At 44.9% G+C, this 20,979-nt stretch overlaps 1 protein-coding gene across 3 annotated transcripts in view; it reads right to left on the bottom strand.

Annotated features, from left to right (window-relative positions):
• Positions 1-20,979, bottom strand: part of LOC147718175 (uncharacterized) — a 376,315-nt gene that overhangs the window by 305,481 nt on the left and 49,855 nt on the right. For all 3 annotated transcript variants that reach the window (XM_086919269.1, XM_086919267.1, XM_086919268.1), the window contains 2 exons: positions 19,551-19,625; positions 11,685-11,717 (listed from right to left, as the gene is read on the bottom strand). In XM_086919269.1, coding sequence (XP_086775395.1) covers positions 11,685-11,717; positions 19,551-19,625 — 108 coding nt within the window. The remainder of the gene's footprint in view (positions 1-11,684; positions 11,718-19,550; positions 19,626-20,979) is intronic.

The following is a 20,979-nucleotide window of genomic DNA, read 5'->3' as shown; positions in this document are numbered from 1 at the left end:
CACTCGCAGACAATGGAAAAAAAATAACATCAACAACAATTGGCTTATTATTTTCCCCTCCGTCTCTTAGTGAGTGTAAATACATCAATGAAGCCATAACTACACTGGAGACAGAGATGATTAGGGCTTTTGATATTATCGCCCCTATCAAAACAAAAATGATATATAAAAGACCTACCCCGGCACCTTGGTACTCGGACAGGCTTTAGCCAGAGAAAGCCTCATGCAGAGTTAGAGAACGTAAATGGAGGAAAACCAAATCAAAGGAAGACAGACTGGCTTATAACACAGCACACAGGGCATATTTTAGGAACTGCAATATAGCAAGGTGAACACACTTAGTTACTCAAATAGATGAAGCTAAGGGTTCCTCCAAAGGACTCGTCAGGGTTCTTAAGGAATTTACTACTCCAAGAGTCAGCAATTTTGCCTGTTCCTCTACGCAAGAATTTTGCGATGAGTTAGCATTTTACAAGCAAAATAGATAACATCTATGAGTCTTTCAAGCAGAATCTGGTGGATATGGCAAAAATCCTGGCCCCAGATAAGCTTCACCAGATGAAACTGGAGACCTTTGCAACCATAACGCGGGGGCAAGTCCTTTCATTGCTAAAACACATTAAGTCAGGTTCTCCGGCTGACGTGGCTCCTCCCCACATCATGTCTGATGTAGCGTTGGATTTGACTAATCCAATCAAGGAAATCTACAATTTGCCTTTAACAACTGCCTCTTTCCCTCTGAAATGGAAGAAGGCATTTATTAAACCTTTGCCGAAGAAATCCTCAGCAGATCGTGTGGACTTACAAAATTACAGGCCCATTTCTCTTCTTCCAAGGTGCTAAAAAATTATGGAGTCCCTGGTGAACGACAACTTTCAGATTACCTGGAACAGCATAACCTCCTGGACCACTTGCAGTCAGGCTTCTGGGCTGGATTCAGCACGGAGTCTGCCTTAACAGAGGGGACAGATACGAACAGGCTGGTGTTAGACGGAGGGACCCCTACTATGCTGGTTCTTTTGGATCTATCAGCTGCCTTTGACACCATCTCTCACAGAATCCTATTAGATAAACTGCGAGAGATTGGCGTCATGGGGAGGGCCTTGGATTGGATACAGAGCTTCCTCTCCGAGAGTTCCCAATGTGTACAACTGGACACCTTTGTGTTTAGGACTACAACTGTGGACAAGGGAGTGCCCCAGTGCTCTGTATTAAGTCCCACGCTGTTCAATATCTACGTGTCGTCCCTGGCCTCTGTTATTAACTTGTGTGGGTTTCATACCATCTCTTACGCCGATGATACGCAGATTGTTGTCCCCATAGAGAAGGATCCAGGAGTGACTAGAGATAGATTCAAGCTATGTATGACAAAAATTGCCGCGTAGATGAAAAAGAACTTTCTGCAATTGAGCTCAAATAAAACTGAGATCCTACTGTTCGGGAAAGCTGAGTATTTATGGACTGAGGAATGGTGACCGGAGGAACTCGAAGAAGCTCCCTCCTCCAAAAAATAGGCTAAAAACCTGGGCGTGCTAATTGACTGTAAATTATCCATGGAGGAGCATGTGAAAACTCTATCCGGCAAATGCTTCGGATTGATGCGCATGCTAAAGAAGATCTTCCCCTGGATTTCTCTCTCTACCAGAAAGGCTCTGATACAGGCACTTCTAGTTAGCAGACTTGTTACGGAAATGCTCTGCTGGTGGGGATGAGGGAAGACCTATTCTCAAAACTTTAAGTCGTGCAAAATACGGCGGCATGCCTAGCTCTGAATAAGCCTGAAGGTACTCCCTCTTCTCCATTATTGAGTGAGTTGCATTGGCTTCCTATGAGGAACAAGCACTGGCGTTGCCAATAGGTCTCGCAGTAGGAAAGTTTGAGCTATTGTTTTTCTAAATGACATTTTATTTTTTTGTTTTGTGATTTACAAAGCCCATACTTTTAACTTTTCGCATTAGGAAAGTTTGAGCGATTGGTATTGTAAATGACACTTTTTTAATTTATGTGTTGGTTTTGAAAATAGCAAAATTAATAGCTTTGTCAGTTACAATGTCAATAGTTTTAACTTTCGCAAATATGACACCTATAGCATTTGTAATGCAATGTGTGTTGTATTTACGTGACTTAGATGTATTGATATTACAAATAACAATGGCTTTTAATTTTGTAAATAATTAATACTTAAATAAAAGTTATTGTAATTTATAATGGCAATAGCTTAAACGTTTGTAAATAAATTTTGAGAAGATTATGTTCAGTGTATTTTATTGTGACGAAAATCCAAGAACATTGCATTTGCACCTACACACACATATGTGTTGTAGCACTGAGTGGTGTGAGGGTGTGAGGGTGAGGGGGTGTGAGGGTGAGGGTGAGTGGGTGTGTGAGTGTGTGAGGGTGAGTGAGGGGGTGTGAGGGTGAGAGTGTGTGAGGGTGAGGGTGTGAGGCTGAGTGAGGGTGAGAGGGTTGTGAGGGGGGTGAGGATGAGGGGGTGAGTGAGGGTGTGAGGGTGAGGGGGTGTGAGAGTGGGTGAGGGTGTGACGGTGGGTGAGGGTGAGGGTGAGAGGATGTGAGGGTGTGTGATGAATAAAAAAAATATAAAATAAAATACATTTGTATGCGCTTGCACAATGGCAATACAAAAATGCTCAATGCATAATGGCACGTTTGCATAAAGCCGAAAGTAAAGTCAGACATCAGCGAAGTAGCCATCTTTAAAGACAAAAGTATAGTCTTCTGATAAACGTAGTAACAACCAAAACATGCAGTTTTAGGAGGAGGCCTGTAGGTCTACCCAACCTGAGCACAGTATGGACACACATAGCAGAGAATTTTGAAGCCTATGAGACAGAGAGGTGGGGAGCTCATGAATGGTAGCTTGAACAGCAGTTTTGCTAGTGGAAATGAGAAGCAGAGGAATGATTTTATGAAGCATGCAAAGATAGAAGAAGCAGGAGAGGCCCAAATAGTCTCCCCTCCTGTAGTTCAGAGAAAAGATAAGGAGGCATCTCTTAAGGAGCATTACATCCACACTTAATAAAGCCCACTTGTTACTCACCCATTGTAAACGACAGTGGTGGTGGTTGGTTTTGGAAAGAGGTGAGACGTAATACTTGCCCCAAAGATAAAGTGACCCAGTCAGCTTTTTCTGGAAGATATTGGGGTATACTCGGGTGTGGGGCCAAATAGTAAATTTTAATTCACAATTTTCACAAACAGTTGCTTGAAAGTCATAGGCTATGACAGGGCACTGTTTAAATAATCAAGTACTTTCATGGTGTATAAATACTATGTAACCTGGTGCCTCCCAGAAGTTGACTCCATTATTGTCAAAATGTGCAGGGGGTGTGCCTCCATATGTCCACTGCAGCAAAATCAGCATTTTGTCATAGTTGCCCCATTGACATGGGTTTCGCCTTATGCCAACAATGACATGCAATATGCCCCTGCCAGAGTGTTGCCTTTGATGCCACCTATATATCACGGGTGACAAATGTCAAAATGTACCTCTGGTATGTCAAGGTCAGCATTTTCTGATGTTTACCAATCAACCCCCACTTCCCATAGTTGCCCTCCCTAATAATGCCAAGGATTACCTCCGGTATGTCACCACAGGTGCCTCGTATGCCAAGAATGATCTCTAGTGTGCTAGTGCCAGCACTTTGCCGTCGGTGCCCCGTATGCCATTGCTCCAGCTTAGCCAAGGTCGCTCCAACTGGCTTTGCCAGTGTTTGTTTGTAGTGCTGCTTTTGGTCAGCGCTCGAGTGAGTCCATCAAACCTATTTGCATTGCCAATATGTTTTTATGTACCACTTATTTTCATTGCTAGTGTCGATTCTGTGCACCGTACACAACAGCTGTACTATAAACTAATTTGAGGATATTTTAGTTTAAGGACATCGAAAGGACGAAAAACTGAGTTGGCCTGATTATCCAGATGCCGGCAGGGGGCGCGAAAGTCACTCAGTCAACGCGTTTCTCTGAATTGTGCTCTCCTTAAACCGCCCTCGTGTGCTGTCAGCAGGTGGCTCACAGTTGGTTTGCGGCATTTGTTGATTAGCAACTGCTGCTGCTTAATGCTCGCAGTGACTCTATTGAAGCCCAGGCATCGGAGTCATTCATCATGGAACATACGCGCCTGGTGTTCACGAATGCACTCTGTAAGCCAAAGCCGCCAGCTGCAGCGCTGAACATGTGCAATATTCAAGGAGAAATCCGCCTCTATGTGCTCATTCGCCGCCGAGGCTCGGCTCCTCAGCTGTGACGCATCTTCAACTGGATGTGAGGGAGTCTGGGCCAGATGTGAAATAAATGGAATATTATATGACGAAGACCAGTTCATCTTCCCTGCTCTCTTGTGCTTTTCATAATATAGACCGATATTAGACTTATATGTTTTATTTCTTTTTAATTCGCTGCTCTACAGTCATGCGCAGGCTGAATATTCAACAGGCCCGTACTGAAAAATATATGCTATGAGTTCTTTTTAATCTAGCAAATATAATAAAAGAGAGGCTGGAAACGAGGGGCATATGAACAGGTAGTAGAGGAGACAATGGGATGGGAACTGGGTAAAGCAGGAATGGGGACGCAGAAAAAGAACACCAGGGAGAAAGCGGGAGAAGGAATATGTTGAGTATTGTTTACGTAAAGACATGAAAGGTGAGGGACTGCAAATGGACGGAATGAGGTAAACAAAGAACAAGAGCGGCCGGGAAACTGAAAGTACGGCCGGCCACCGGCCAGCCATGAATAATTAGGGGAGGAGAAGCCGCAGAGCACACGCTGGGAGAAGCCCTTTGATGTGGTGGCGGCCGTGAAAAAATGCAATTAGGAGGGAGGGAGGGAGGCTGATGCGCGTGCTTGTTTGGTCACGTGATTCACGTGAACTCAAAGAAAACCGCACGAAAAAACCCTGCGATTTCACGAGTATTTTGAGCACTTGAATTCTCGCCATTTTTCATTCCTTCGGAATGGAAAAGGCGAGACCTAAAAAAGCAGTCTTTAAACTTTTGTGCCTGGTCTTTAAAGCCCTGGTCGGCTTGGGGCCAGAATATCTAACGAGAAAACTAAGATGGTTAAGTTAAGACAGTTAAGATCCAGTGGCCATACATTTCTCCAAACCCGGAGAATTAAAAAGGCCAAGATGGGTGGATGTGCCTTTTCCTATTTGGCCCCAAAATACTCGAATGCACTGCCAGAAGATCTGCGGGCTTATCCCACGTTTACGATCTTTAAGAAAAAATTAAAAACCTGGCTATTTTAGATGACTCTACATGTTGTCACTGCGCCCCGGGCGCCGAGAGATCCCTCTGGGAATGATTTGTGCGCCATATAAATAATAATAATAATATGTCAGCTGGAGGAATTTTACCTAACATTGCCATAGTAGCCCCTCTTTTGCGAGTGGAATGTGCTCTAGGGGATATGGATAAAGTTCTTTTAGCTTTTGCATAGCATGTTTGAATGCATTCAACAATCCATCTTGAAATGCCGGGTTTAGAGCTGGGATTGCCTTTGTGAGGTGGAACAAACACAGCAAACAATTGTTTTGTTTTGCGAAAATCTTTGGTTCTATCTATGTAATACAATAAAGCTCTTTTGACATCAAGCGTGTGAAGAGCTTGTTCTGCTACAGAATCAGGTTGAGGAAAAACACAGGTAACTCAACTAATTGGTTTATATGAAAAGCAGAAAGCACTTTCGGAAGGAATTTAGGGTTTGTGCGAAGAACTACCCTGTCTTTCTTCCAAGGTTAATACCTGTAGCTTCCCAACTCTCCTTAATGAGGTGAAAGCCATGAGGAAAGCAACTTTCCATGAAAGAAACTGCAAAGGACAATTGTAGAATGGTTCAAAAGGGGGACCCGTAAGCCTTGTAAGGACAATGTTAAGATTTCATAATGGTGCAAGGGAAAATTTGGGTGGTTTTACCCTTTTCAAGCCTTCCATAAAGGCTTTGATTACTAGAACTTTAAATAGTGATAAATGCTGCCTGTTCTGCAATTACGCAGCTACCGCTGCAAGGTGCAAAAAAATAGATGTATAAGCCAGTCCAGTTTGCAGTTTGTTGTTATTACAGTAGACATCAAATCTTTTCCATTTTGGTGCATAGCAAGCTCTGGTAGTAAGCTTTCTGGCTTCTTTTAGAATAGTCATGCTGTCCGGTGGTACATTTAATTAACCAAACTCTATCGTTCAGGTGACAAGTTTGCTAAGTTTAGTTCTTGTGTATTTGGAGGTCTGATTTCTCTATGGTTCTGCGTAAGGAGCCTGGATGTGAGGGTGGTGTACCATGGTTTACGGGCCCATGTGGGAGCTACTAGGATTAGTGTGAGGGATGATTGTCTGAGCTTTTGAACTAGACACAGGATGAGTGGGAGAGGCTGAAAAGCGTAGGCAAATATCCCTGACTAGTTCATCGATATGGCATTGCGCATGAAGAACAGGTGTGGGAACCTGAAGCTGAAGTTAGGGCATCTTACGTTCTCGACTGTTGTGAACAAGTCTTATTGCAGGAATCCCCATTAAAGTTAGTATGGAAGGAGAACTTGGGGATGAAGATCCCACTCATAAATTTGCTGCCTCTTTCTGCTTAGGAGGTCCACAATCTGATTATTTACCCCTTGAAGGGGTTTTGCCAGAAGATAAATCCTGTGATGGATTGCCCAATCCCAAATGGCTTTAGAGAGGCGTGACAGTTGGACAACCTGCAAACTTTTTACCGGCGTCTTTTTGGCTCCTGCATACAGATTGTTACAGTAGTCCAAACGTGACAGGACCAGGGCCACTGCCACAGTCTTCCTAGCATGCAGTGGGAGTAAGTCAAAGAATTTTCTCAAGGTTTTTATAGTTTATAGTGTGCCCCCCCTGTTTCTGCACATAATACTTTGCTGTCATGTTGTCCATTCGGACTAGGACAGCGTTGCCTATCAGTCGAGTTTTAAAAGCTATGAGTGCAAAAAACACTGCTAGAAACTCTAGATAGTTGATGATGAGGCCTTTGTGTGTGCTTGTTGCTCCACAAGCCTTGTATCGTGTAATTTTCGAGATGGGCACTGCAACCAGTATTAGATGCGTCTGCTGTGAGCAAAATCTGTGGAATAGGGTCGATGAAAGGCCACCACTGCAGACAGCGATGGGTGCGGCCTTCCACCAACACTATATTGGTTAATTTACCCTGCGATTGATTTCACTGCCGTGCTTAGAACTCTTGTAGAGGACACATCTGAAGTTTTGATTGGGGTACAATTGTGATGCAAGACGCCATCATTCCCAGCAGTTGCATGAACACTTTGGTTGGTAATGTTTGGTTGGATTGAAACTGTAGTATCATAGCCTCAATCTTGTGAATTTTGGCTACATTGGTAGAGGCCAGAGCATTGATAGTGTCTAGAGTGGCTCTTAGGTAAGATTGCATCTTTGAAGGGTGCCAGTAAGATTTCTGTGCATTGACCGTAAAGCCAAATTGATGAAGTAGGTTTATTGCGATCCGAGTGTGTCAGACACAGTTTGATAAGTGCTGGCTTTGATGAGCAAGTCGTATAGGTAGGGGAAGACGTGAATATGTTGTCTTCCGAGATGAGCTGCAACTACATTTGGTAAATACTCTGGGAGCAGTAGTCACTCCAAACGGGAGTACTTTGAATTGGTAATGTTTGCCTGCCATCATAAATCTGAGGTATTTGTTACCATGTGAAAATGATCTGTTAGTATGTATTGGTTTAACTCCCTGAGATCTAGAATAGGTCTTAAGGAGACCTCGTTTTGGGGAATCGGAAAATAGAGAGAGTAAACCCCTGAACATTGGTACTGTAATGGATCTGGTTTTATGGCTTCTTTTAATAAGAGTGATTGCACTTCCTGTTCAAGCAACTGCAGGTGGTCTGGAGACAATTAGTGAGAACAAGGCGGAATGTTTGGAGGATTGGTGATAAGCTCCAGGCAATAACCATGTTGGATAATTCTAATTACCTATTTGTGTGTTCTTATAGATTGCCAAATGGGGAGAAACTGTTGAAGGCTTCCTCCGATAGGTGTGGTATGGTTGGAGGGAATCGTGGTGAAGTCACTGCTTATTATGGGAAGAAGAGTTACGGGGTGTGTCGCCCTTTCTTTTGCCTTTAGAGCTGTTTCCTCGATATCCTCCACGGAAAGATGAGCAATGAAAGGAGCATCTGTTTGAAGGAGACTGGAGCACTCCCATGGACTTAGCAACTTCAGTGTCCTTTTTTATTTTTTCAAGCGCGTGGTTAACCTCAGGACCAAAGCGATGTTCTTTCTCAAATGGTGTATTTAAACTAAATTGTTGGACTTCGGGCTTAAACCCGGAAATCCTTATCCAAGCATGTCTTCTGGCTAAGATGCTAGTGTTGACCTCTTTAGCTGCGGTATCAGCAGCATCCAGAGCACATCCTATTGACGAAATGGAAATTAGCTTTCCCTCATTTACCAAATCTTGCGCTTTTGCCTTATGCTCATCTGGGAGATATAAGAGCAATTGCTCCATTTCATTGCAGTGTGCCCGGTCATATCTGGCCAATAGGCCCTGCGTGTTTGCAATGTGCCAGTGATTGGCAGCTTGAGCAGCTATGCGTTTGCCAGTAGTGTTTATTAGCTTGGATTCTTTGTCTAGGGGATGAACGTCCCCCGAGGTGTGGGAATTAGCTTGTTTGCAAGCATTGGACACTACTAGTTAGTCTAGTGGTAACTGGCCCTTAAAAAATATTGGATCTGTTGGGGAGGCTTCATATTTCTTTTTCGACTCTGGGAGTTGGGATACGTGCATACACAGGATCTTTAAAAATGTCATCAGCGTGTCTCATCATACACTTAAGCATAGGGAGTGCTTGCGTTGACCTCTGGATGGATCCTAATGTCTCAAACAAAAAATTCTTTGTGTAGGATCACCTCATGGTACTCTGCAGCCATGGCAATGAGTTCGTGATAACATATATGGTCATGAGGTGAAGATGGCTTGGCAGGGTAAAGGTCTGGGTCGTTGTCTAATGGAGGGCCAATTGTGTAATCCTTCCATGGATCTACTGGTAAATGTGTGTCACCCTCATCAATATCGTCCCCGTCATGTTGTGACTGTTGAGAATCCTGAGGTATGATGTACAAAGGATTTAAAGTGGGAGAAGAGGGTGGTGGAGGGGATGTTGGGAGTGGATGAAAAGGGCTGGTACCAACAGACATCTTCTTTAAAGGGATCTTGTAATGAGTGTCCTCATCAGGAAGCTTGGGTTTACGAGGTGAATATAAAGTTTTGTCAGCTTGTAATCTAATTATGGTGGAACAATGTCTAAATTTGGATCCACGGGGAGTTTCTGAGATGGGGTTTTCAGTGCAGATATGGCCTGGCCTATGGGTGCGGAAGATTTTGGCTCCGGAGACAGTTTATTTTTGCAGCATGGAGGATTTTGGCTCTGAGCCAGATTTTGACTTGGAACCAGAGGGTTTCGGCTCCAAAGAAGGTTTGTGTTGACTCGGCCCGAGCCAAAAGGCTTGACTGGGTGTTTCGGAGCGGAGTCGGAAACGTCGTCTCTGTGCAACCTTGGCCAGAAGGCATAGGTGGTGCTGAATCCTTAGGTTTTTGGGGAGTATGTTGATGGGGCAAGGTGTCTTCCATAGTCACGTTGCCTTGTCCATGCGGACGTTCATCAGCTTTAAGGTCTATCTGGAGCTCTGAATCATACTACAACTCGGAGAAGGCCTTTTGCTCCTTCGCTGCAATATCTTCTTGCTCGGACTCTTCACCGAAGAGATCCGGCGTGTACTCAATGCTTTGATGCTACATCACTTGACGTTGAGCCCAACGATCGCAAAGAGTTTTCTTTGACCAAAATGATCTGGAAGCATCGCAGTCTTCATCTTTGTGTTCCGGAGACAAACACAAGTTACACACCTGGTGTGAGTCAGTGTGCGGATACTTTGCATGGCACTGAGGACAGAATTTGAACGGTGTCCAATCTATCGACAGAGAGCTGGACCAACGCGGTTAGGCCCGAAGGCCGTCCACAAATCTTTGATTGAAAAGTAGATTTTGTTCACTGAAACGATATGCGGAGGTAGGAAACGTGTATGAAACAATACCGTCCAGGGTAGAGAGTTTTGCGCACCAAGGTTTCCCAAAGAATGGTTTCGGACCGGAGCGCAGTAATACACGTCCAAACCCAATGGCGAAAAAACAATGGAGTTGATGCCCATGTGCACTATCACCAAAATGAGGAGTAACCTTACCTCTTGACTAGGGAAAGACTTCTTCGAAGAAAAACAACTTGCAATGACCCAGAGTCAACACTAGATGGCAGAAGTATGCAAAGCATGTGTATCTACAGCACATATGCCTTACATTTCTGTGATGTAAAGTTCTGAAATCTGGAGGGAAAGGCAAACTTCCTTCCAACCGGTCTCCCCCCCCCCCCCAAGTCTCTCAATAAAAATTGTTCATCAGTTCTGTCTGGAGGCCTATTGTCCCCAACAGGAAATTGGCCAAAACGCAATGTGAATATATCACATTTTTCCACTGAAAACTGAACCTTTGTCTATTTGCACAGTGGCTAGCTGTAGATTTTGGACCCTAGCTCAGCCAGCACATGAGAAACCTAGAAAACCTATAAAAAATTTAAAACAAGACTCCAAGGGGTATCCAGGGTGGGGTGAATGTGTGGCTCTAACCAGGTTTTTATACCCAGAATCTGTTGCAAAGCTCAAACTTTGACTAAAAAATAACCTTTTCCTGATATTTCTGTGATGTAAACTTCTGGAATCTTCAGGGAGACACAATCCTCCTTCCACCTAGCATTTCAGCAAGTCTCCAGATAAAAATGGTACCTCACTGGTGTGGGTAGGCTTGGTGCCCGTGACAGGAAAAGGCCCAAAACGCAACATAGATACACCACATTTGTCAATTCAATACTGACCCTTTTTTTTACAAAGTTGGTAGCAGTGTATTTTGGGACCTAGCTCAGTTAGCACCTAAGTAAACCTAGAAAATCTGTCACATTTTTAAAACTAGACACCTAGGAAAATCCAGCGAGGGGTGAAGTGTGGCTCTCACCAGTATGTTTTACCCAGAAACCATTGAAATCCTCAAACTCCGACTAAAACAACACATTTTCATCAAATTTCTGTGATAGAAAGTTCTGGAATCTGTGGGGAGCCAAAAACTTCCATCCCCCATAACAGGCACTTACTATTGCAGGCATGTGCTTTCAAACTATAAAAACCTTGAAAAAATTCTTTGACTTACTCCCACTGCATGCTAGGAAGACTGTGGCAGTGGCCCTGGTCCTGTCACGTTTGGACTACTGTAACAGTCTGTATGCAGGAACCAAAAAGACGGCGGTAAAAAGTTTGCAGGTTGTCCGAAACTCAGCCACAAGGCTGGTACTTGGGCTCCCCAAGCGCTCTCCCTCAGCCAAAGCCTAAAGAATCTTCATTGGCTGCCAATCCATACAAGGATCTTGTTGAAAGTCCTAACCATCACGTATAAAGTCATAAACGAGACAGGCCCATATTATTTGAGAGGCAAAATCAGGCCCTACAACACTAAACGAACCCTGCGGTCCACATCAGAAAATTTACTCACCATCCCCAACTTCAAAATGAAAACCCTGGGAGGTAAAACCTTAGCAGCACTTGGTACAAAAGCAGCACAACAGTAAATAAACAAACACTTACGTTTTTGGTGAAACTGTAGGTTCTCCAAAGACACTAAAAAGAGGCAAAATAAGACACAGTATTACTTCGACTTGCCACATACACAATTCCATGGTGTACTTTTGGCATGGCTTATGCAAAACTTTATTGTTGGGGGATACACTGGGCCATTGCCAGTATAAAAGTCATTTCCCGAAGTTACAAATCTACCTTTGATCTAAAGCAGCACACATTCCAATAGTAGCTCCTGAAACTTTGAGTGCATGCGTGCTCTTTGTGAAATCTCACATTGCTATCATGAATGTTACTAGAATTATGCGTAAGAGCACCAAATTATGAAACAGGGTTGACTTAATTATGCAGCATATTGCAGCACATTTTTTTACCTTATTACTTTTATCTTTTTCATTTGTAAACTTGTAACATGGTACACTGCCTGGCCAAATAATACACCTCATTCGTCCCATATTAACAATCAAAATGCAGAAATAAGCAACTGATAGATGACCAGTCAGGCTTTGCAGAGTCCCTTTCACTGCGAACCAACACAGATATTCCGCAAATTCCACATACATATAGCATGTGTTGCATAATCTGAAGATAGTAGACTTATATGGCATAGGAAGTAGATATACATTTTATTATAAATCTGTGTTTTCACCTAGGGATGCACATATGCCAGTCAGTCAGTCAAAAAGCTTTTATTATCGGTTGGTAACCATAAAAAGACATAATAATAATAATAAAACCATTTGTAGAGCGCCTGCTACACTCAGAACAGTGTGTCCCCGCGCTGTGGATACAATCCGCCCCAGAGAGCCCACCACTGAAAAGAGCAATTAAGACTGTGACAGACTAAGCACACGCTCTCATATGCGAGGGAAGAGATGGGTCTTTAACTTTAGGCGAAACCTCATCTCAGATGGTTCCATGCGTAGTTCAATGGGGAGTTTGTTCCAGTGACTAGCCGCCAGATAACGAAAATGATCAGCCTCCCATTCTTGCCCTTAAGATGCGGGGCACTGTGAACAACATACTCCCCAACGACCTGAGATTTCGTTTAGGGCGGTGAATGGTTAGGAGCTTTTTCAAATAAGACGGTCCTTTCTCATGGCCTATACGATTGGAGATGCATAATGCTTTAAATAAAATGCGCTCTCTGATGGGTAGCGAGTGTAACTTCGCTAAAGCTTGCTTCCCTGATGCTTTTCTCGGCAGATTCAGCACCAAACGTGCAGCCGCATTTTGGACTCCTTGGAGCTGTTTTACCCCTTCTGACTAAGACCAATAAACAGAGCATTTCCATAGTCTAAGTGTGGGGTAACTAGGGCGTGAATCAAGGATTTCCTAGTACTGATGGGCAGAAGGTCCAGTACCTTCCGTAAGGTTTTGAGAATTGCATAACACCTGCATGTCACTTTTGTGATATGCTTCCTAAACGAAAGCTCTGAATCCAACAGGACTCCTAGTTTCTTTGCTGTTTCTGTCGGGGCAGGGGTCTGACCTAATTCTGCCGGCCACCAAGCTGATGACCAAATGGAAGGGGTTCTCCCAATTATTAGCACATCTGTCTTATCCCCATTAAGACGTAGACAGTTATTGTTCATCCAACTTGCCACCGTTGTCAGACAGGTGGAAATATTTACAGCTGCCTCACTCTGGCCCTGGGTAAGGGTGATCATTACTTGTGTATCATCGGCGTAGGTAATGATATCTACACCAAATGATTCCACTATGCGGGCAAGGGGTTCCATATAAAGGTTGAATAATGTTGGGCTCAAACTGGAGCCCTGTGAAACCCCATGCTTTAGCTGTCTAGACGAAGATTTAAATGGGGGGGGCAGTGGATTTGAAAGCTTCTATTCTCCAGGAAGGACTTATCCATTCATAGGCTGATCCTACCACTCCTATCTCTGACAGCCGTGTCAGCAGCGTGGTGTGCGACACGGTGTCAAATGCTGCACTTAGATCTAAAAGTACCAACGCTGCTGTCTGTCCCTCATCCGCTGTCTGTCTCAATAGTTCTGTGGAGTATAGGATTGCTGATTCTGTCGAATATCTCGCTCTAAATCCCGATTGAGTCGGGTGTAAGAGATGGCCTTTCTCTAGGTGATCCATAAGCTGCAAATTAACTACTTTCTCCATTACCTTCATACAGAATGGAAGCAGAGATATAGGACGTAGATTCTGAAGTTGGGACACATGTAAATTTGGTTTCTTTTTCAGGGGAATTACCTGTGCTCTTTTCCATGCCTTGGTACAAGGCATTCCTGAAAAGACACCTCGTCAAGGATGCCACTGAAGCATTTAGGTGGAGCTGCATCATTCGGGGAGCCTGACTGAACATTTTTGCAATGCTTAGCATTGCCTGTCTATCTGGAACTTTAAAACATTTGAAGTGTGAGGTTAGGGCCAGGCTCCTGCCCATATCACTCTGGTTCAGGGATCCATCTGTCCCAACTGTAAATGAAGCATGTATTTGTTCCACTTTGTTGACAAAGTGGTCTGCGATTGAGTCGCATAGTTCATCAGAGAAGGTGTCTTGGGTTGATAATCTATCCGGGACAGAGAACTCTTTATAGATAGCAAATAGTTCTTTAGATGGGTTATCCGCCGTTTCAATTCTTTCCCTAAAGAACTTTCCCTTTGCGACTCTAATCATTTCATGGTACTTGTTTAGCTCCACTCTATAGTGTTGCTTACATCCTATATCATAATTTTTTCGCCAACAGCATTCTACATTTTTGCAGGTAGCTTTAGCTTCTTTGAGTTCTTTGCTAAACGAGGGAGCTGTTTTAGTTTGTCTCACTGGTGCTTTACTAGTCCAGGGAGCCACGGTATCTAAGGCCTTTGCCATCCACTCCTCGTAAGCTAGCCAAGCCTCATTCAATGTGCCGCTCCGAGGGGGCGGCTCATCCAACAAAGCCAGTCTATACGCTTCCTGTGTAAATTTTTTCCAATTTCTACGCATATAAGACAAGGGCTTAGTCATTATAGCTTCATTTGGGTCATATTTCGCCTCAAAAGGGACGAGACAGTGGTCCGACCATAGAATTCTAATCGGGATGGACACAGTCAGTTCATCCCAATTGGCAAATATGGGGTCTAGCAGATGGCCTTGTTGATGTGTGGGCAATACTGATTGAAGTTCTAACATCAAGGAGTTCAATGCCCCCGTTAGCGATTGCGCCTCTTTACAATCAGCATTCTCAAAATGTAGATTTAAATCTCCCAAAATGAGGAGCCGCTTATAGAGTATTGCCAGTTGGGTAACAATATCTACCAAACTGTCACTAAACGTTGCCGGCGTGCCCGGGGGACGATAAATCAGATAGCCATTTATAATGTTTTTGGGGGTAATATTTATTGTAAAGCGTCCTGCCTCACTATTCAGAATCTTAACCTGTTCCAAGGTGCAGATTAACTCCTTTCTATGAATGATCGCGATTCCACCCCCTTCTGGAGTCCTCGATCCACTCTAAGCAAGCAATATTTACACATTTACTGTTGGACCAGGCCCTTTTGGCAGGTTCACCCCGAGACTTTTTGCTTTTTCCTAGCCTGTTTCTGTGACCTGGTGTTGGTGATTTTAGGCCTCTGCGCACTTTTTCACTGTGGTACAGAGTAAAGTGCGTGAGCTCTCTGTGTATGTGGTGCAAGTGACCTGCCCTCCCATAGGAATGAATGGAGAATATGTATGCCCATGGTAGTTCCTGATGTGTGGGGAGTGCAGGGTCGAGTTTGGTATGTCCGAACTCGTGAGATTGAATGCTGCGCAATGATGTATGCGGCATGATTGTGTCTAGTGTAGAAGTTCAACTTTTAGAAGTTGGCATATTTGTGTAATTTGTGTCTGGTATGTGATTGGCTGGTGAGCCTGGCTCCAAGAGTCTGAGAGGGTCTGCCCCGGTGGTGAATGGAGTGTTTAGCATGCTGATGTGAGGGGTGGGGTGCACCTGGGCCTGAATAGGGCTGGGCTTTCCCTACACAATGCTGGCTCCACCCCCTGTGGTGCGTCTGATGTCCCTAGCCTGGCCTGTGAAAGGAGTTCCCTATAACCAGTTGTAGCTGGTTCTCACATTGCCTGCACTCTGCTAGACAAAGGATTTTATGGTATAAAAAGGGACTGTGTCCCCTTACAAAATGTTCTTGTTTCTGACTTGAATCCTGCCAGGGGCGTGCTGCTGCTTGGGCCCAGGGGAAGGCTTGCCTCCCTGGGCCTTGCCCAGCCCCTGGATTGCTGGAGGACTTCTTTTGGATCCTTCTGCCTGGCCTGAGGATGCTCTGGGAGACTTTCCTGTGGGGCTGGATGGTTGCTATGCCCCAGAACCTAGTAGGTGTTTGTTTCCCCTAAAGGAGACTTTGTTTCTGCCCTGCAGCACTGGGCTGCATCGTGTGCTGGGGATTCTCCTCATTGTGCCTTCGCAGGAGCCTACCTTGCGTTATGCCCCGCATATTTAATTATTTTTATTGAGGGGTGCCACCCCATTTATTTAATTGCCTAACGGATGCTCACCCCGTTTCTACTTTTATTTTTGCAACCGAGGGTGCCCACCCCTCGTTGTGCCCCTTTGAATCACCGCCGCGGCCCTCACGCCGCAGAAACCGGAAGTCAGGCAGCTTTTGGCCTGGGACGTGGGCGGGGCCTGCAATCCGGCAGGAAGTCCCGCCCGCCGCCGCCGCCGGCCAGAGAGAGAAGCAGCTGGCCGTGGAATGGCCGCCTGGGGCCCCGTGAGCTGTGAGGGAGCCCCAGAGGAAAAGTTGATCTGGAGCCTTGCGGCTCCACTCTGAAGGACAGGGTGAAGCAGCCGGAGTGTTGCGGGGCTCCCATGAGCTGGAGGGAGCCCTGGAGGTGGAAGCCTGCCCCAACGCTGGAGAGCGCAGGAGAGACCCCACCGAGAGAGAGCCGGTAAGAGAGGGCTCGGGGTTGTGGCTGGTGGTTTCTCGAGCGGCCCCACTTGGCAGCGGGCTGCTCCAACAGGAATGGTACATTCGGTTTGGAGCCTACATGGCTCTAGTTCAGGGCACCATGGTTTCCCTAGCCCAGATGGCTCCAACGACGGGGCAAGATTTGTTTTAGAGCCCACGAGAGGCTTCACAGGTGCAGGGCATGTTTGTTTTAGGGAGCTGAGTTGGCTCCCCCGCCCCCATCATTTTGAGAGGAGCCAGAGTACTCCACGGCCGGTGTCCTCTCCATAGTTTAGGGGGGCATAAGTGGTGCATTTAGGGCGGTCCCGGATGGCAGTAGGCCGCCCCAACGTTTTATTAGTGATTTGAGAGCTGCGCTGCTCCAGTGTTTGGGGGCATGTTTTGTGTCAGAGCCTGTGTGGCTCCAGCATTTGGCGCAGTGTTCCAGGGCTAGTGAGAGCCCCTGTCGTAGGTCTGTCTCCAGCTGCCCAGCAATTAGTGGGCAGCTGAACTGTTTAGGCGCCAAGGGAGAAAGATGCCCAGTGTGGGATGGAGATGGCACAGAGGTGCCAGGCCTGCTACAGCTGCGCAGCACTTAGTGCCAGCTGCAACGTTTAGGGCCTGTTGTTGTGCCCAGCTGCCCAGCAATTAGTGGGCAGCTGCAACGTTTAGGTTTGCGCCGATGGCGCCCCCCTGACTGGCGCTGCATTGGCAGAGCGCCCTGACATCCTGGACACAGGGCTGTTGAGTCTCCTTGAGATGGCAGTTGGCCAAGGGGGCTGGTATGTGGGTAGGGCGCAAGGCCCTAAGGTGATTTTTGCGCAGTGTGGTTTTACTATGTTTTTGATAGTAATTGCCTAAGGTGATGTTTGCGCAATGTGACTAGCAGGTTATTTTACCTATGTAGGTTTATGCTAGTGAGAGTTTATTTCACTATGTGAGTTACGCCCCTAAATGTGAGTTATGCTTAGGGGGAGAGTCTAATGTGTTTAAACTAGTGAGAGATTGCCTACTGTAGTTTTTACTGGTTAGGCCCAAATGTGAGTTATGCGTAATGTGCTATGCCATTATGCCTGTGACACCTCTGAATGTGTTTTATGCATTATGTGTCTTACCTACACCTCTGAATGTTTTTATGCATCATGTGTTTCTCCTGCACCTCTGAATGTGTTTTGATGCGTCATGTGCCTTGTTCCTAACACCGCTGAATGTATGTTTATACATCATGTGTCTTTCCTACACCTCTGAATGTTCTATGCATCATGTGTGAGACTTCTGATTGTTATATGTTCAAAAGTGCTATTTTTAACAGTATTTCTAGTTCTAAAAGTGTTGATTCTGACAGTGGCCCATGTGGCCCTGTCCTGTAAATAATGCCTTGAGAACATTGCCCGTGCCAGTTGGCACAATGCATATTATGTGATTACTATCTGATGTGTATTGACAATACAAAAGTTATTTTTATATAACCTTGTGTGGAGTTCGTTTTGTGGTGTGCATAGGATGTTGTTGCTGTTGTGTGCGTGCGCAAATGCTTTACACATTGCCTCCGGGATAAGCCTGTCTGCTCGTGCCAAGCTACCAAGGGAGTGAGCAGGGGTTATCTTGGCGTGTGATTCCCTTGCCCTGACTAGAATGGTGGTTTCTGCCTGGCTTTGGCGTCAGTCTTAGCCAACCAGAAATAGCCAGTTCTAACATTTACGATAAAAGATAAAAGTATTTACAAATACTATAAAATCCTACAAAGATACTGAATTCATACAAAAGTTAAAAGGGATGAGAAAATACAGACATAAATGGCTCAACATACAATACAGTGGGGCTCGCAGCGGGGGAACCCAAGCGGTTTGTTTAAGAAAAAAAACCTCCCGAACTACATTGATCATACAGTCACAGGAACATTACCTACTGGTTTTACAGATTTTAATACTGCACACCTTGAATACCACATAGACGAAAGGAAGCTTGCTGTTGCAAACACTGTCAGAGGGGTGGTTTCATATTTAAGAATTCTAAGACCTCCCTGTCGTCCCTTAATCCCCTGGGCTTGCAGAATTGAATAATCCATTTGGCTCTTGACCTTGAGTACGAGGGGCAGAAGAGCAGAACATGCAGATCACGTTGACTTAATTATGCAGCATTTTGCAGCACATTTTTTCAGAGTATTACTTTTATCTTTTTCATTTGTAAACTTGTAATATGATACACTGCCTGGCCAAATAACTCACCTCATTCGTACCATATTAACAATCAAAATGCAGAAATAAGCAACTGATAGATGACCTGTCAGGCTTTGCAGAGTCCCTTTCACTGCGAACCAACACAGATATTCCGCAAATTCCACATACATATAGCATGTGTTGCATAATCTGAAGATAGTAGACTTATATGGCATATAGAGTAGATATATATTTTATTATAAATCTGTGTTTTCCCCTAAGGGGGGGGGGGCACATATGCTATTAGCGGGCATTTGGGGGGGGGAGAATTGTTGTTTTCCGCTCTACCTCACGTTCTCTTTGTGCCCTTTATGGAATATGGGCAGTGGACTACTCATGGTGACCCCCTGGCCCTTCCCTCCACTCCACTCCCTGCAACAACACTGATTTTGACACCCCGGCCTTGCTCACCCTGCCCTCCAGCAACAATGATGGTGATGCCGTGACCCTTCCCTCTGCTCCCTGTGGCATGCTGAGATCAAATTTATTGACAAACTCCTTGCACTGCCACATTCTATAGTATGCCAACAAAGGACTCCTAAATTGCCCCTCTTGTCCTCCCTTAACCCTCCTCACTGTTAAGGCATACTCTTTTTCTCCATCTGCTTCAGAAAGTGGGACTCACATTCTAGTGAGATTTGGAGTCCCCGTAAGACTTAGCAGCTATCTTTGGCGCGGTAATATACATATCGCGCCAAAACCTTGCTTGGCTTCGAGACTCCAGCCCAGAAATATCTCCAGTTCCTGAGCTCCCATTTACCTTCTCTAGGCTCTCCATCCTTCGCTCTCCTTTTGGAACATCCGGCTTCCCCGTCATCCTGGTTTCCAACGAGATCTGCAAGACAAAGAAAGAGACTTACTTCAAGTGCTAGTTCAATAAGAAGGACTCCTCACCACTAAACGAGGTAGTGCATTGAAAGTAGAAATAACTATACTTGGCTTCCTTTCTTCAAAGGTTTCTGGTAACTTAAAAAAATCAACCTTGAAATAGGCTAGGGAAAAGATCATTTAAAAAAATGTATAAACCTCAGCTCATTAATATGAAGGATTATTCTTTGGTGCAGAGACCACACTTTTGTTTTAAGTGGACACTCAGGGTTGACTTAACCCAGAAACCAAAAACAGTATTTGGACTTTTAAGACAAAGAGAGAGACACCTATGATTTGATAGAAAAACGTATATGCACAAAGGGAGCGATAACAGAAAGTCAAACGGAATGCAGAATTGTAATTAAAGGATTGAATTAGTGACTATTGTCACTAATCCAACAGAGTGCAGTCTGGGGCCTTTAACAAGGTGACAATCAAGAATAAATGTCCTTTGCATTTCTTCCCAATAATTGGATCAAGTCAGAAGCTAAACAATGAACACCCCCACCAACTAAAATACCCACCTTGCCGAATGAACAACCCTCACCAGAAACAACACAGCAGCAATCATACAGACAATGCACTCAGGGGGCGCAACTGACACATGCCACCACCACATCTACAATCTAGGAACATCACCAGTCACCACCATCCTGACCCACATCACATTCACTATTTTGCCAAATTTATGAAAACTTGCAGAAACAACATGCCCTCCTCAACATGCCCTCCTCCACACTGACCTGAATCAACTGAGCATCTTCCGACCCATCTCCCTTCTCCCCTAGCCAGCCAAAGCACTCATTGCGGCCACCAACAACATTCAAACAAGCATTTGCAATGCAATAGGTCTCGCATTTACATGAGTTTGAGCTATTGACAATGCAAATAACAATGCCTTTTATTTTTGTTTTCATTTTTAAAACATGCGAAATGTGAGACCTGTTGCATTGCAATTGCTTGTTTAGAGGGCCTCCAGGCATGGGTAAGTACCCCACCACATCAAAAATAGTCTTGTGCCCACCACCTCTCCTGCCTGCCCCTTCTCCCCGGTGAGATCAGATAGACTACGGATGCCAGTCAACTTACTACAAGAGGGGTCAATTCTAAGTATTATCATAGCCGGTAGTTTTCGAATACGTGTGCTTACATAGCGTACATTCTGGCAGTGGTGTGGCCTTGCAGCGCAAATAGGAAAATAGAAACATAGGGCTTTGATGCGGCACATGTGCGGTGTAGACTGCCACTGCAGGCTGCATGAAAAGGTGCTCTAAAAAATGAAAACACGACATGCCACACACTCTGTGTGCCATATCCTC

Source organism: Lissotriton vulgaris, chromosome 4_2 (genome assembly GCF_964263255.1).
Source record: "Lissotriton vulgaris chromosome 4_2, aLisVul1.2, whole genome shotgun sequence".
NCBI lineage: Eukaryota > Metazoa > Chordata > Amphibia > Caudata > Salamandridae > Lissotriton > Lissotriton vulgaris.
Note: the sequence above shows the minus strand (reverse complement) of the source record. Positions and strands in the feature narration are given on the sequence as shown.